The 17,309-nt window shown below is 44.1% G+C and overlaps 1 protein-coding gene across 3 annotated transcripts in view; it reads right to left on the bottom strand.

Moving 5' to 3' along the window:
- Positions 1–17,309, bottom strand: part of LOC126191171 (uncharacterized) — a 101,159-nt gene that overhangs the window by 54,313 nt on the left and 29,537 nt on the right. For all 3 annotated transcript variants that reach the window (XM_049931945.1, XM_049931948.1, XM_049931946.1), the window contains 2 exons: positions 4,606–4,813; positions 3,900–4,346 (listed from right to left, as the gene is read on the bottom strand). In XM_049931945.1, coding sequence (XP_049787902.1) covers positions 3,900–4,346; positions 4,606–4,813 — 655 coding nt within the window. The remainder of the gene's footprint in view (positions 1–3,899; positions 4,347–4,605; positions 4,814–17,309) is intronic.

Here is a 17,309-nt window from a genome sequence, read left to right as displayed (position 1 = left end):
CCAGAATAATGGTGCTCTTCCGCCACTGTGATGAAAAGACGCCATCGCACCAGATCCGGTTGAAAATGACGAGAAGATGTCACTTATAGTCAGATGAGAGATGTTTAATCATCTGGCTGTGGATGTGATCAGGCCAGGAGCTGTGTCGGGGCGCAAGGGCACTGAGGTGCTCCCACTCTGTAAATGGGGCATTATAGGATTCACTGGAACGTGTAGTGAATGAGAGGACGTTCCCTTCCAGCCGCTGTTTGAGTGTGCGAAAGGCTCGGGGGTAATTCTCCGATGCAGAGGCTCGAGCAAAGTGCTCAGCAACAAAGTGCTCGGCAATTGCGTTAGCGTCGGTACATAACTCGCCATTTATGGTAACACCGGGGACAGCTGTTGAGGCCTGGTACCCGAAAAGACATTTGATCTTTGCCCAGACTTGGGAAGGTGACTTGTAGCACCCAATGGTGGAGACGTATCTCTCCCAACACTCCTCCTTCCATTGTTTGATAAGGTAGCGAACAAGGGCACAGAGCCGTTTAAAGGTTATGAGGTGCTCCAGAGAAGGGTGCCACTTATGCTGCTGTGCAGCTCGCCGACGCTCCTTAATGCTTCAGCGACTTCCGGCAACCACCAAGGGACTGTCTTACACCTCTGGCACCCTAAAGAGTGAGGGACCACGCTTTCTGCTGCAGAAACAATTGTGCTAGTCACCTGCTCAACCATCACATCGATGTTACTGTGTGGCGGAGATTCAGCGGTGACAGCTCCCCAGTCCGCCTTGTTCAAAGCTCATCTGGGCAGGCGTCCATGTACCTGACGCCGGGGCTGTGACAGGAAGATGGGGAAGTGATCACTGCCACACAGGTCGTCATATGCTCTCCAGTGGATAGATGGGAGAAGTCCTGGGTTGCAAATTGATAAATCAATGGCCGAGTAACTACAATGAGCCACACTGAAATGTGTAGTGGCCCCAGTATTTAAGAGGCAGAGGTCGAATTGCGACAGTAAAGTTCCGACATCTCTGCCTCGGCCAGTGAGCATGGTACACCCCACAATGGGTTATGGGCATTAAAATCTCCCAGAAGCAGGAGAGGTTTAAGGAATGATCAATCAGTGCAGCTAATACATTCAGGAGTACTGCACCATCTGGAGGAAGATATACATTGCAGACAGTTATTTCCTGTGTCGTCCTTATTCTGACAGCCACAGCTTCAAGAGTGGTTTGAAGGGGCACATGTTCACTATAGACCTAGTTTAGGACATAAATGCAAACTCCACCTGACACTCTATTATAGTCGCTACGGTTCCTGTAATATTCCTTATAGCTGCGGAGGGCAGGGGTCCACATTTCTGGGAACTAGGTTTCCTGGAGGGCAATGCAGAAAATAGCAGGTGTAAAGCGTAATAGTTGCCGTAGCTCAGCCAGGCGGAGGAAAAAACCACCACAATTCCACTGGAGGAGGCATGGAACACCCAATGAGGCCTCAGAGCCACCTGCTGCCACCAATTTACTGCCTGAGCAGTCTATATCCATTGTGTCTGAGGGTCTGGCTCCTCAGCGGATGTCAAAATCACCACCCTATCCTCAGTCACAGAGCTTGTAGGTAGCGGTGGTGTGGATGCCAACGCAATTTCCTTGGTCTTAGGGGTTTTCGTTTTGGATTTCTCTCGCTGCTCCTTGGGTTCCCCTGGCTGGGAGGACTTCACTGGCTCAGTCTCCAGGACTGAGGATGAGCATGAAGCCCTACGACCAGCTACTTTTGGGCTCTTCCGCCACTGGCGGGTGTCATCTTTCCCACTAGAAGAAACCCGGGGAGGGAGTGACCCAAGGGACCCCTTCCTAGCAATTGAAGCCAGAGAAGACTTACGCTTCTCTGGCTTAGAAGTGGGGACAGACTTCCCCAATGGTTGGGGGGGGGGGGGGGGGTGTTGCTCCCGAAGTAGGTGGTGCAGGAGCAACAGGGAGGGAAATGACCCCCCACCATCAAAGGGGCAGGTGTAGCCTTCCGGCTCTGAGAGGTGACCTGGGTTGGCGGAGCTGATGGTGCCAGAACTGTTGTAGCTGCGGCGAAAGACGATGTCATACGCACAGGATGCGGGCGTTCAAATTTTCTCTTAGCCTTAGTGTAGATCAGTCTATCCAGGGTCTTGTACTCCAAGATTTTCCTTTCTTTCTGGAGAATCCTGGAGTCAGGTGAGCAAGGCGAATGTTGCTCTCCGCAGTTGACACAGATGGAAGGCTGGGCACCTGGAGTATTGGGATGTGATGGGCCTCTGCAATCTCGGCATGTGACATTGGAAGTACAGCGGGAAGACATATGGCCGAACTTCCAGCACTTAAAGCACCACATCAGGGGAGGGATGTAGGGCTTCACATCACACCAGTAGACCATCACCCTGACCTTCTCGGGCAATGTATCACCCTCACAAGCCAAGATGCAGGCACCAGTGGCAACCTGATTATCCTTCGGACCCTGGTGGACATGCTGGATGAAATGTACACCTCGTCGCTCTAAATTGGCGTGCAGCTCATCATCGGACTGCAAAAGAAGGTCTCTGTGAAATATGATATCCTGGACCATATTTAAGCTCTTATGGGGCATGATGGTTACCCCCCCCCCCCTCCCCAGCTTGTCACAAACGAGTAACTCCTGTGACTGGACAGGGGATGCTGTTTTAATCAAGACTGATCCAGATCTCACTTTGGACATGCCCTCCATCTCCCCGAACTTGTCCTCTAAATGCTCAACAGAAAACTGAGGCTTCATCGTCATGAAAGATTCACCATCAGCTCTCGAACATACAATGTACTGGGACGAATTAGATCAGCTGCCACCCTTAGCCTGACGGTCCTCCCATGGTGTAGCCAGGAAGGGGAATTATTTGGGGTTGTACTTCTGTGCGTTGAATTGAGCTCGTGATCACTTAGAGACTGCTGGTGTTCCACCATCAGCAAGAGATGATGGACTATGCTTCATCACGTGTCATCTGCCCTGATGCCACCCACTCCAACCAGGGGCCCTCCCCACAGACGCCACTCAGCCGCAGTAAAGGCCACCTGGCAGGATGGCCATTGCCGGTAGTCCCGATGCCCCAAGGGGATGGGCATCTACCCCTTGGCGTACCTGGGGAGTTAACAGTGCAAGCATCAACAGAGCTATCCCTGCGTGGTCAGGGGGCTACAACCAACAGAGTACATAGCAGCCCCACCACAACGGACTGGCTACCGTGCTGGATATCAGGCGCAAAGAAGTCCATGGTCATCGTCTTCACAGAAATCGACACTGCATAGTGCATGGTGAAAAACGCACCCAGGAAGGTGTCCTTGCCCAAGAGATGGAGAATGGGCAGGACTGCAATGCAACGACGAGAAAGTGGGCTAAAGATCTCAATGCACGATGGACAAAATGCATCTTGTAAGGCGCCCTTCCCAACTGGCTCGCTCTTCGGGAAAATTTTGAAGAATGGAGGTCAAACCCTACAGGGAACCATCACAAAGGCCAAAATGTGTGAAACTCCCTTTAGTACAGGCAGGAATACCTCGGGCCTATTCTAACACCCTGACCCGCAGGGGGTACAGGCAGGTTACTTGCACAGCCACTGTGGGAGGTGAAAAGAGAACTTTTCTTGGACTTTTAATAATTTAACTCTAAATAATTTACTATTCTCTTGCTACTTTCTAGGACATAATTCACCTGTTAATACGCACAAATTAACCAAAATCAATGAGTCTCTTCTAAATAGTTTAACAAGGTATCTCACTTTAATCTGTTCCATTATTTTTATCATGAATACCTCAGTATTAAAGCCACTAAACCTAATTTACAGCCAGGTAAAATCATTCCTGATTGAAATTTTAACAAACTTCAGAGCTCTTATAAGCTAGGCAAAACTTGTGCAGTTAATCTTACCATTGGGGAACAATGAGGCTTGAGGATAGAGTGGATCTGTATTTGTGGTATCTGATGCTGGAATAAAATGATCATACAGATTCATGTTAGTGTTCATATTAGCTTCTGGAAGAAACGAACTAGCTGGTACGTCACCAACACATTCACTTTGAAAAAATGGGGTTGTATGGCCTCTGTCAGAAAATGCTGTGAAGCTACTGTCAGTTGATGATCTTGATGGGTCCAACCAGTTTTCTGGCATTACAGGTGTTGGCAGTAAAGGTGAACATATCTTTTCTGGTAATATTGGTGGCCTCTCATGTTCATTTTCCTGTGTGTACGCCGAGATTTTGCTTTTATTTTCCTGCTCCCTTTCTGCAGTATCTGGATTACTCCCATCCTGTCCTTCATGATTTGTAGCTACCTCTGAGGCTGCTTTATCATCATCACCATCATCTCCAGGTCCATCTGCAAAATTACATGGGTTTTATTAGACATGGTTTTTCTGAAACAAAGGTTACTGTTAGAGACAAGCATGCCCTTTTACATAAAGTATGTATGTCGTCCTAACAAGAGCACACACTGTCCACTGCAGTATTTCAGACAGCCTTTTTTTTAAATATACAAACCAATTACAGCTTAAATTTGCATGTTTAAGTGTATCTGCACATGTTAATACATTTAAAAAGTGTTTAAGAATGAGATTTCTTAGAGGAATATGACCTACCTGACTCAAAATGTTTTCTGGATGGATCCAACCAATTGTGTGGCATAGGTGGCGTCGGCAACAAAGAAGACTGTTGCTCATTTGTGTCATCTTTTTCATCTTTTTCTTCTACTCCATTCGAGCCCAAAGAATCAGTTGGTTTCCCAGGACTTTCCTTCTCTGCAAGAACAGGCTGAGAACTAAGCTCAGATTTCTCTGACTGTGAGACCTGAAAAATTTAGATAAATTTACACCGTGAATAAAACAAAATTTCTTTCAGTGGCACATACATACTGTTAATGGTGTTTTGCTGAAAGCGTGCCAATTTCGTTTTTTTATCGCCAAGTTAATTCTAAGCTGGTTGTTCATGCTGAGTTCACTCCATACAAACTATGTTCAGTCACAATTTAGAAGGCCAAAAGATGAGAAGGGAGGAAAGAAGAATGGAAAGGAGAGGGGGGAGGTAAAGGAGAGGGGGGAGGTTGAAGGGGGGGAGGGGGAGAGGTTGAGGGGGGGGGGAGTGGATGTAGAGGTGGGCGGAGTGGAGGAATGGGAGACAAGGGTGAGGGCAGGCAGTGGGAAAAACAGAGAAAAGAATGAGAGGAACAGAAGTGAATGCAGAAATGGCCAAGAGGATGGACGGGAGATTGGAGAAGGGCAAGGAGGCAGGGGATGTGCAAAAAGGACAAGACTGACTGGGAAGGGCAAGATAGAACAGAATATGTATAATATGTTCGTTAAGGGAAAGACAATTCATCACCTATAGAGGACTGACATGTGGAGCACAGAAACACATGGCAGAAAACAGTATTTGCACTAGCTTTCAAGAAATTGCTCTTTTTCTAGCATAACTACACACATTCACTCACGCAACCACACTAATGCACACTGATTACTGAAAGCAGTTGCCTGGGCTTATGGAGGTGGGGAGGGGCACGGAAGGGGTAGTGGGATAGAGCAAGGTAAGTCTTTCAGTAGATGGCTCAGTGGCTACTCAACAATACAGAAAGGATTCAGAGGGCAGGGGCGGGGGGGCACAGGAAGATTGTGGGAGGAGGCAGTACATGATTTGGACAGGGAAGGAGTGGAGTGAACAGAAGAAAGAAGGGAAAGTTACAGTGAAGCAGAGGGAAGCAGGTTAGCAGAGTTTTGGGTCAGGGCGATTAATTGAATGCAGGAAATGCTGGAGAGAAAATTCTCCATTTGCTCAGTTCAGAGAAACTTATTCTGGAAGGAAGTAGACAAATGACCCACATGGCAAAGTAGCTGTTTATGCTATGTTTGTTGTGGCACAGTGCACAGGGAAAAAGGATATGACAGAAGTGTGAGAAAGTGTGATGTGGGTTACAAGTGGAGCTTCAGATGAGGCAGCACCAAGTAAATTGGGGTTGACTAAACCAACTCTACAGAAAGCCCAGCATTATGTCTTAAGTCTTTGGTGATGCCACAATGCATAGGCATTCCACACAGTGCGGTCATGAGTGAACCTATAGTGTTGCTACATGTGTGACACTTATTGTGGTTTTGAGATTATCCCAGTTTTAGTGATAGGTTTCACAATGGTGTACAAGTATTGTTGGTTGGTTGGTTGATTTGGGGGGGAGGGGACCAAACAGTGAGGTCATTGGTCCCATTGGATTAGGGAAGGATGGGGAAGGTAGTCGGAAATGCCCTTTCAAAGGAACCATTACAGCATTTTCCTAAAGTGATTTAGGGAAATAATGGAAAATCTAACTCAGGATGGCCAGATGTGGGTTTGAACCATCATCCTCCCAAATGAGAGTTCAGTGTGCTTACCACTGCACCACCTGGCTGAGTATAGGTGTTATGTTCCTCACTGTAAAGGAAATATTTAAATGGACTCAAGTTGGTTTTCCTTCCTAAAGATGAAAATCTTTGTCATTAGTGGATTGCCACAATTCATAGGGCTGTGTTTTCACCAAACAAATATTCTGAAGTAAGTAAATGGGGTAGTGCTGCATTTGTAAACAATTTTTTACATTTCTTTCTGATTTATTTATACCTTTTGGAGTCACATACATCATTTCAATCAGGTACCGGTAATGATTTTGTGTCATCAGTCTTCTTGATAAACAAATGTTGACCTGTAAGTTCAGCATGAAGTGTTTCACAGATGCATAGATAGGCAGCCACATTTTCTATGTTACTTTTGAATGTCTCAAAGACACTATTTATTTGACCTGCATGTTAGTAACAAAAGCTTATGGAGAGTAGTCAGCTGTGTTGCAATAAATTGTGTCAGGCTTTAACAAGTTATATCCCCTAAAAACAATAGTATGTAGTTTCTAATTTGTGAGACGTAATACATTTGATGATGATGATGAGGTCCCATACTCCGAGCAGTGTAGGAGACGATGCAGGAGACCCGCACCGCTGACTAGGCAAGGTCCTAGCGGAGGTGGTTTGCCATTGCCTTCCTCCGACCGTAATGGGGATGAATGATGATGATGAAGATGGCACAACACCCAGTCATCTCGAGGCAGCGAAAATCCCTGACCCCGCCTGGAATCGATCCAGGGACCCCTTCGTGTGAAGCGAGAACGCTACCACAAGACCACAAGCTGTGGATGTAATGCATTTGAATGAGCGTTTAATTAACCATTATTTTTTAAATGGTATTCAGGTCTGCGAACTACATTTTCCAAACGGAGATATTTTTAAATGTACCAAATGCTTCGATGCAAAATCTGGATGAAAAACAATGGCATAACTTTTGAGTTGAATCTGTGCCATCAATTTTTCCCCCAAATTGTCCTCAGTATCTCACAGTGAACAAAAATAAAGGAAATAACCATGAAGCAAGAAGAACACGGCTGTACTACTGTGATACTGTAGACCCCACAGCTGCTGTCACACCATTGATGGTCTCTCGAAAGTGAGGGACACTTGACACAGAGGCCTGCAAGACCCCATTCTCTTCGGTATGGGGCAGTGGGGTACTGTGGGAAGCATCAACCTGAACCCAAGAAAGTAAAGTGTGACAAGAAGTTCTAGACAAAAAGTGGAAGTGGGCCCCGGTGACACCACTAATGCAAGGTAGTGAGAATGTGGTGTTACCATGTTGCCTCATAAGCCTTTTGTAGGTTGAAGACGAGAGCAATAAGGTGTTGACGTCAGTCAGAAGCTGATCAGATGGCAGACTTAATCCAAACAAAATTAACAGCAGCAGAAAAACCTTGGCAAAAATCAGTCTGGGAATGAGCCGGAAGGCCCAGAGACTCAAGGAGCCAACACAGCCAGCGGCTCACCATGGATGACTTGCAGAGAATATTGGTGAGACTAAATGGACGATAGCTGTCTATCTCTAGGGGACACATAACCCGTTTCAGTACCAGGACAATGATGCTTTCTCACCACTGGGAAGTGAATTCACCCCCGCTCCAGATACGATTGGAGATGGTAAGCAGATGATGCTGACAATCCACTGATTTGGTTGTCGATGTGGTCTGACCCCAGGGCTGTAACAGGGCAAAGGGATAAGGCATTGAAGAATTCCAACTCACTGAATGGAACATTTTAGAGCTCCAGTTCGTGTGCAGTGAAAGGTAAGTGCAATCACTACACCCTCTGTTTATGGACACAAAAGGCAGGTTGTTAGTCCTCAGACACAAAGCTCAATCATAATGCAGAGCAAAACAGCACAGTGAAAACAGCACAGTTCAATAAATACCAGGTACACCTGCAGAGGACTGGTATTCCTAGTGGTGTCAGATCTTTACTAAAACCTGTGAAGGAGGTGTACGTGGTTCAAAGGTTAAAATGTACCATTCCCACCATTCTTGCTTCTGTCATTTTATTAAGTGGCAAACCCTGGCACAGAGCCATTCAATGGCAATGAGGTACTACATCAATGGACGCCGCTTATGGAGCTGGAGAGCTTGCCTGCAATCTCTAATGATCTCAGCAATTTCTGAGGTCTACCAAGGTACTATCTTCCTTCTATCCCAAAGAACAGGGAATTGCTAAGTCGGCTGCTGTTGCACTTTACAGCCATGTCAATGCCTTAATGTAGTGGGGAGTTAAGAATGACAGAGGAGATGAAAGCATACCAGTCAGCACTGTGCAGAGCCCATTTGAGCATGTGCCCAGGGGAGTTATGCTGAGGGAAAGACAGGAAGATCGGAAACTGATCACTACCATACAGGTCATCATGGATCCACTAGTGCATGGATAGGAGAAGACCAGGCCTGCAAATAGAAAGATCAATTAAGTATGCGGAGGCACCAGTATTCAAGAGACAGAGGTCGAGATTGCCAGTAAGTTTCCAATGTTCCATCCAACGAAGGGTTATGGACGTAGAAGTCACCAAGATTAGAAAAGGTGGGGGGAGCCGTGAAACCTATGCAGACAGTATTTCTGGGGCACTCCACAATTGGGAGGGAAACAAACATTACAGAGAGTAAAATCCTGAAATGCCCTTACCCGAACAGCCACAGCCTACAAAGTTGTATCAAGAGGCACAAGTTCATTATATACAGAGTTCAGAACATATGTGCAAACTCCATCCTACACCCTATCACAGTCAGCAAGCTTCTTAAAATATTCCCTGTAGCCACAATGGGCAGACGTCTGCATTGCCGGAAACCAGATTTCCAGAACAGCAATGCAGAAAGCAGGGGAGGAGCTTAAGAGATGTCGAACTCAGTCAGGTGGTGGAAAAACCAGTTCCACTGAAGAATCATACTTTCAGTGCACTGAAGCGTGGGAAAGGACCAAGGAGGTTGTGTCCCAGGGTGCTGTCACCGGTTGAGAGGTAATGATATCAACACTCATAGGGTCTGAGACATGTTGTGTGGTGCAATCTGGAGCCCCAGGGACCACAGGGATTACCATCTCTGTCACTTACGCAACACATGGAATCTGGTAGTGTGGGGGCCACTGGAATCTCCATCTTTGAAGACTTCTTTTTGTCTTTCTTCTCTTTACAGGGTTTAGATGACTGGAAGGGTCTCCCTGAATTAGTTTCCGTGACTAATAAAGACTGTGAAGCCCTACAACCAGCAGCCTGTGGCTCCTTCAGCCACTGGCTAGTACCCAGTTGCAGACTGACAAACCTTGAAGGGAAGTGTCCCAAGGGACCTCTTCCTGGCTTGAAAAGCCACAACCATCAGGAAGCAGCAGGAGAACAACCCACAACCATGAGGAGGCAGCAGGAGAAAAACCCACACAACCATCAGGGGACGGGCACAGTTGAGAGGCCCCAATGGTTTGCAGGAGGAGGCATAATAGGCGAGAGTGTTATCATCTGAAAGTGTGATGATGTCATTGATGAAGCATATGATATTGTCAAGCGTGCAGGATGTACATGCTCATACTTTTTCTTCACCTCTTGGTATGATTGTCCAGATTCTTACATTCCTGTACTTTTTTCCTCTCTGAGACATGGAGCAGTATGGTGAGCATGGAGATTGGTGCTCTCCACAACAGGGGAGGGGCACAAGAAAGGTTAACATGCAACAGTCATCCACAATCCCTACAGACTGGGCTAGTGTCGAAACGCGAAGACATGCCCACATTTCACACATTTGAAGCGCCAAATGGGGGATGGGGGACACCACATGGTTTCACACCACATTGGTATACCATCGTCTTGATCTTCTCAGTCAATAAATTGCCCTCAAGGGTCAAAATGAAGGCCGCAGTAGCAACCTTGTTGTCTTTTGGTCCCCTACTGACACAATGGACAAAGTGTATACTCCATCACTCCAAGCTGGTGCATAGATCATCGTCAGTCTGCAAGAGAAGGTCATGATGGAAAACAATGCGTTGAACCACGTTTAAATTACTAAGGAGAAAGATAGTGTCCGCAATGTCACCCAGCTTGTCAAACATAAGCAATGCCCGTGACTGGGCAGGGGCTGCTGTTTAAACCAAAACTGACCTACTATTCATGTTGGAGACCCCTGCAACTTCCCCAAACTTATCCTCTACATTCTCTACAAAGAATAAAAGCTTTGTGGATAAAAGACTTCCCACCTGTCCTTGTACAAACCTGGTACTGGAGGGAATATTCCTCTGCTTGTCACTTAGCCCTACATTCCTTCCACACCTTATACAGGGAAGGAAATATTTTTGGGCCATATCTCTGCGTCTTGAGCGAGTACTTTCTTTCTGAAGTTATTGATGGGGTCGTATGACCATCACTGGGAGAAAGCTTCATCTGCTTTATATGCGAAGATGCCAGCCACTGTGAACAGAGGTTCTCCCCTCAGACACCACCCACACCCAGCTTCAGCAATGGCTGCCTGGTCAGTAATTCATTGCTTGAGTCCCTATGCCCCAGTCATGACGGGTACACAGTCGGCATTCATGGGGAGGCCCCAAACAGTGCAATCCCTGTGTCTTACACGATTAGTTTATCTGCAGGTTATTGCTCCATTTGCATTATCTTTTAAATTCCTACCACTCAGGGCACTGAAAATTTATCACACGGAGAGTATGTTTCATAGGTTATGGAAATTAGTGGTCAGAGAGTAGAAGATCAAAATTTGATATTTATCTGAAGCGTTAGCTTAACACAAAATAATTTTTGCACTTTCACACACATAATTGTGACAGTATGTGTTCAAAACCTGCTGCTCCAAGTGACTTACACAATTGATACAGTACGTAATTGAATGTAACTGTTCACAAAGCATATACTGCCATACTTAAATTTCTTAATCCAACACCAACAGACTTGGTGCTGTTTACACACGATTAGCACATCATATGAGAAAGTTAAGTCTGTACTGGACGTGTTAACTCAAAGTTTCTGCTTTAAGCAGTATGATGTGTACAATGTCACGTATAATACAAAATACTGCACAGTAGCATTTATTGACAATAAGTATGCATAGCGGAAAACTATTTAACGAAAAAATTTAGAGAGTGTTCATTTGTTCATGTCATCATCAAATGCAAAAATAAATAAGTAATTCTAATCACAATGTGAAAACTGGTGTACAATTATAAAATTATTTTTGTAACAGCTAGGAAGCTAAAGTATTTTCTAAAAACAGAAATTTAGCTGCTTCTTGCTATAAAAATAATTTTATAACTGTGTACCAGTTATCACATTTTGATTAAAATTACATATTTATATTTGCACTTGACAATGACATGAACATCCAATCAAACTAAATTTTACTGTCAAATAGTTTTCCACTGTGGAAGCTTATTGACAATATTTTCAATTATTTTGTCTTATTTGTGATGATGTACATAAATAAGATTTTGAAATATGCCTTAGATTGTGGTCCTATATACAGGGTGAGTCAGGAGGAAAGGTAAATGCTTTGACGGGCGATACTAGTGGTGATTCTGAACAAAAAAACTCTTGTTAACATACGCCCTTTTCTTAACCGTTTCTGGGCAAATCAATGAAAACAACTATAAACCAGAAATGTGTAGCATCATTCTTACTAACCGCGTCAGAATGCAGTTCACTTGCGCATGGTGAGTTGTTTACCTCAAGTCTCAGTCCGATAGCACTTGTAGTGCACGGTACCACCCACGGTTATTACATGAACAAAGAATACAGTTTTGTGAAGTGAAAATGCCACAGATCTTACATCCAGAGTATACTGACATGGTGTTTGTCTATGGTTTGTCCAATGGGAATTCCAGAGCTGCTGTGCGAGAATACCAACAACGATTTTCGAATCGCAGAGTGCCTGATAGCAGGGTGTTTCACGGATTGCGTGAGCGTGGTACGCTTCCCAGCGCAAATGTTGTCTCTGAATGTCCCGTACAACAAACTCTTAATGAAGCTAGAACATTCTTCAAGTAGTGGAACACAACCCTACTACTAGCTCTAGAAGAATTGCTGCCCAACTTGGTATTCCACAAACAAGAGTGATACGCACAGTACGTGAGCACGGTCTGTATCACTTTCATCAGCATAGCGCACAACATCTGCATGAAGGAGATGCTGCCGCCTGGCAGCAATTCTGTCAATGGACCATTGCCAATGAGCAATTAATTTCACGTATTCTGTTCACTGATGAGTCAACATTTACCCGCAACGGAAACAACAACACATGCAACTCTCATGTACGGGAAAATAAAAATGTGCACGCTACTGTGGAAACGAATTTTCAACGTTTCCCAGTCAACATGTGGAGAGGTGTTACTGATGTCCAACTTATCGCTCCAGTTGTTTTAGATAACCGTCTTACTGGGACACACTACCTCGAGTTTCTTCCCCTCACAAGCCATGGACCTTGCCGTTGGTGGGGAGGCTTGCGTGCCTCAGCGATACAGATAGCTGTACTGTACGTGCAACCACAATGGAGGGGTATCTGTTGAGAGGCCAGACAAATGTGTGGTTCCTGAAGAGGGGCAGCAGCCTTTTCAGTAGTTGCAGGGGGCAACAGTCTGGATGATTGACTGATCTGGCCTTGTAACACTAACCAAAACGGCCTTGCTGTGCTGGTACTGCGAACGGCTGAAAGCAAGGGGAAACTACAGCCGTAATTTTTCCCGAGGCATGCAGCTTTACTGTATGGTTAAATGATGATAGCATCCTCTTGGGTAAAATATTCCAGAGGTAAAATAGTCCCCCATTCGGATCTCTGGGTGGGGACTACTCAGGAGGACATCGTTATCAGGAGAAAGATAACTGGCGTTCTACAGGTCGGAGCGTGGAATGTCAGATCCCTTAATCGGGCAGGTAGGTTAGAAAATTTAAAAAGAGAAATGGATAGGTTAAAGTTAGATATAGTGGGAATTAGTGAAGTTCGGTGGCAGAAGGAACAAGACTTGCGCTCAGGCGGATACAGGGTTATAAATACAAAATCAAATAGGTGTAATGCAGGAGTAGGTTTAATAATAAATAAAAAAAAATAGGAGTGCAGGTAAGCTACTACAAACAGCATAGTGAACACATTATTGTGGCCAAGATAGACACGAAGCCCACGCCTACTACAGTAGTACAAGTTTATATGCCAACTAGCTCTGCAGATGACGAAGAAATTTAAGAAATGTATGATGAAATAAAAGAGATTATTCAGGTAATGAAGGGAGACAAAAATTTAATAGTCATGCGTGACTGGAATTCTGTAGTAGGAAAAGGGAGAGAAGGAAACTTAGTAGGTGAATATGGATTGGGGGTAAGAAATGAAAGACGAAGCCGCCTGGTAGAATTTTGCACAGAGCATAAATTAATCACTTGGTTCAAGAATCATAAAAGAAGATTTTATACATGGAAGAAGCCTGGAGATACTGGAAGGCCTTAGATAGATTACATAATGGTAAGACAGAGATTCACGAACCAGGTTTTAAATTGTAAGACATTTCCAGGGGCAGATGTGGACTTACCACAATCTATTGGTTACGAACTGTAGATTAAAACTGAAGAAACTGCAAAAAGGTGGGAATTTAAGAAGATGGGACCTGGATAAACTGACTAAACTAGAGGTTGTACAGAGTTTCAGGGAGAGCATAAGGGAACAATTGACAGGAATGGGGGAAAGAAATACAGTAGAAGAAGAATGGGTAGCGTTGAGGGATGAAGTAGTGAAGGCAGCAGAGGATCAAGTAGGTAAAAAGACGAGTGCTAGTAGAAATCCTTGGGTAACAGAAGAAATATTGAATTTAATTGATGAAAGGAGAAAATATAAAAATGCAGTAAATAAAGCAGGCAAAAAGGAATACAAACATCTCAAAAATGAGATCGACAGGAAGTGCAAAATGGCTAAGCAGGGATGGCTAGAGGACAAATGTAAGGATGTAGAGGCTTATCTCAGTAGGGGAAGACAGATACTGCCTACAGGAAAATTAAAGAGACCTTTGGAGAAAGGAGAGCCACTTGTATGAATATCAAGAGCTCAGATGGAAACCCAATTCTAAGTAAAGAAGGGAAAGCAGAAAGGTGGAAGGAGTATATAGAGGGTCTATACATAGGTGATGTACTTGAGGACAATATTATGGAAATGGAAGAGGATGTAGATGAAGATTAAATGGGAGATAAGATACTGCGTGAAGAGTTTGACAGAGCACTGAAAGACCTGAGTCGAAACAAGGCCCCGAGAGTAGACAACATTCCATTAGAACTACTGACGACTTTGGGAGAGCCAGTCCAGACAAAACTCTACCATCTGGTGAGCAAAATGTATGAGGCAGGCGACATACCCTCAGACTTCAAGAAGAATATAATAATTCCAATTCCAAAGAAAGCAGGTGTTGACAGATGTGAAAATTACCAAACTATCAGTTTAATAAGTCACAGCTGCAAAATACTAACGCGAATTATTTACAGACGAATGGAAAAACTAGTAGAAGCTGACCTTGGGGAAGATCAGTTTGGATTCTGTAGAAGTACTGGAACATGTGAGGCAATACTGACACTACGACTTATCTTAGAAGATAGATTAAGGAAAGGCAAACCTACGTTTCTAGCATTTGTAGACTTAGAGAAAGCTTTTGACAATGTTGACTGGAATACTCTCTTCCAAATTCTGAAGGTGGCGGGGGTAAAATACAGGGAGCGAAAGGCTATTTACAATTTGTACAGAAACCAGATGGCAGTTATAAGAGTCGAGGGGCATGAAAGGGAAGCAGCGGTTGGAAAGGGAGTGAGACAGGGTTGAAGCCTATACCCGATTTTATTCAATCTGTATATTGAGCAAGCAGTGAAGGAGAAGAAATAAAAATTTTGAGGTTCGCCGATGACATTGTAATTCTGTCAGAGACAGCAAAGGACTTGGAAGAGCAGTTGAAAGGAATGGATAGTGTCTTGAAAGGAGGATACATAATGATCAACAACAAAAGCAAAACGAGGATAATGGAATGCAGTCGAATTAAGTCGGGTGATGCCGAGGGAATTAGATTAGGAAGTGAGACACTTAAAAGCAGTAAAGGATTTTTGCTATTTGGGGAGCAAAATAACTGATGATGGTCGAAGTAGAGAGGATATAAAATGTAGACTGGCAATGGCAAGGAAAGCGTTTCTGAAGAAGAGAAATTTGTTAACATCGAGTATAGATTTGAGTGTCAAGAAGACGTTTCTGAAAGTATTTGTACGGAGTGTAGCCATGTAAGGCAGTGAAACATGGCCAATAAATAGTTTAGACAAGAAGAGAGTAGAAGCTTTCGAAATGTGGTGCTACAGAAGAATGCTGAAGATTAGATGGGAAGATCACGTAACTAATGAGGAGGTATTGAATAGGATTGGGGAGAAGAGAAGTTTGTGGCACAACTTGACTAGAAGAAGGGATCTGTTGATAGGACATGTTCTGAGGCATCAAGAGATCACAAATTTAGTATTGGAGAGCAGTGTGGAGGGTAAAAATCGTAGAGGGAGACCAAGAGATGAATACACCAAGCAGATTCTGAAGGATGTACAGGTTGCAGTACATACTGGGAAATGAAGCTTGCACAGGATGAGTAGCATGGAGAGCTGCATCAAACCAGTCTCACGACTGAAGCCCACAACAACAACATCTTGAGTTTCTTCAAAATGTGTTACCAGAGTAAGTGGAGGATATCCCTTTGGCAACACAAGCTCGTATGTACTTTCAGCATGATGGAGCTCCTACACATTCCATACGGCCAGAGACACTATTTCAACACAATGTATCCCGGTTGTTGGATCGGTTACTGTGGAGTCATTGCTTGGCCACCGTGGTCACCCGATCTTACCCCATTGGATTACTTTTTGTGGGAGTGGGTGAAGAGCGATTTCTACAAGCACAAAGTGGACACAAGAGAGGAACTTCTTGCTCTTATTTTACGTGCTTGTGCCCAGGTAAGGTGATGTAAAATTGAGCTCCGATCAGCTGTCTACAAGAGCAGCAACATGCACTGAAGTTGACGGTGGACTGTCTGAACATCTTCTGTGAAGAAACGTACACAATTAAACAAACTATAACATACCAGTAACTTAATTTACTGTCACCTGCACCTTTCCCGTTCCTCATTGTTTTCACTGGTTTACTTGGAGACAGTTAAGAGAAGGCATATGTTTATTAAAAGTTTTTTTGTTCAGAATCACCAGTAGTATCACCCATCAAAGCATATAACTTTCCTCCTGACTCACCATCGTGTGTGTGTGTGTGTGTGTGTGTGTGTGTGTGTGTGTGTGTGTTTTTCAGCAGTGCACTTGCATCAATAATGTGCTCTGTAATCTGTAATACGGGATGGATGCACTTAGCGAAACATTTTGTAAATACTGGTCTTAGCTCTGAAGATATTGTACATAATGGTTTTAACTTTGACATGCCAATGCATCTTATGTCAACTCTCAAGTTAATGAAGGTATTGAGAACTTTCATAGCTGAAACTGGGCACATGTATTAACCTGTACTGAGGTATATGTAATAATAACTAAATCTATGTATTATATTAATGACGTTACACTAGTTTTCATAATGTAATATGTTTACACTTCATGTATACTTTTCATAGACCACATGATGATAACTCTGTTCACCGAAACCGGTCATCGTAACTAAAGGTTTTACAATGGCGATCATGGCTGACAAGTTGTCTTGCTTCACATAATATTTACAGATTGCCCCCTTCTTACTCAGTGTGAGCACATTAATTAGAGTATTTTTATCTTTCATAGTGTGCATACACTTCTGTGGCACTGCCTTTACTGAAACAGATGACCACTGCTTGATTGCTGCTGTCCTTTCAGCTCTCTGTATTTGTTCACCTTATTTTCAGTTATGTTCAACTCCCTGCATTCACCATTACAAAAATGAATTTAAACTGTTTCT

This window comes from Schistocerca cancellata, chromosome 6 (genome assembly GCF_023864275.1).
Source record: "Schistocerca cancellata isolate TAMUIC-IGC-003103 chromosome 6, iqSchCanc2.1, whole genome shotgun sequence".
NCBI lineage: Eukaryota > Metazoa > Arthropoda > Insecta > Orthoptera > Acrididae > Schistocerca > Schistocerca cancellata.
This window is presented reverse-complemented; position numbering and strand designations above follow the sequence as displayed.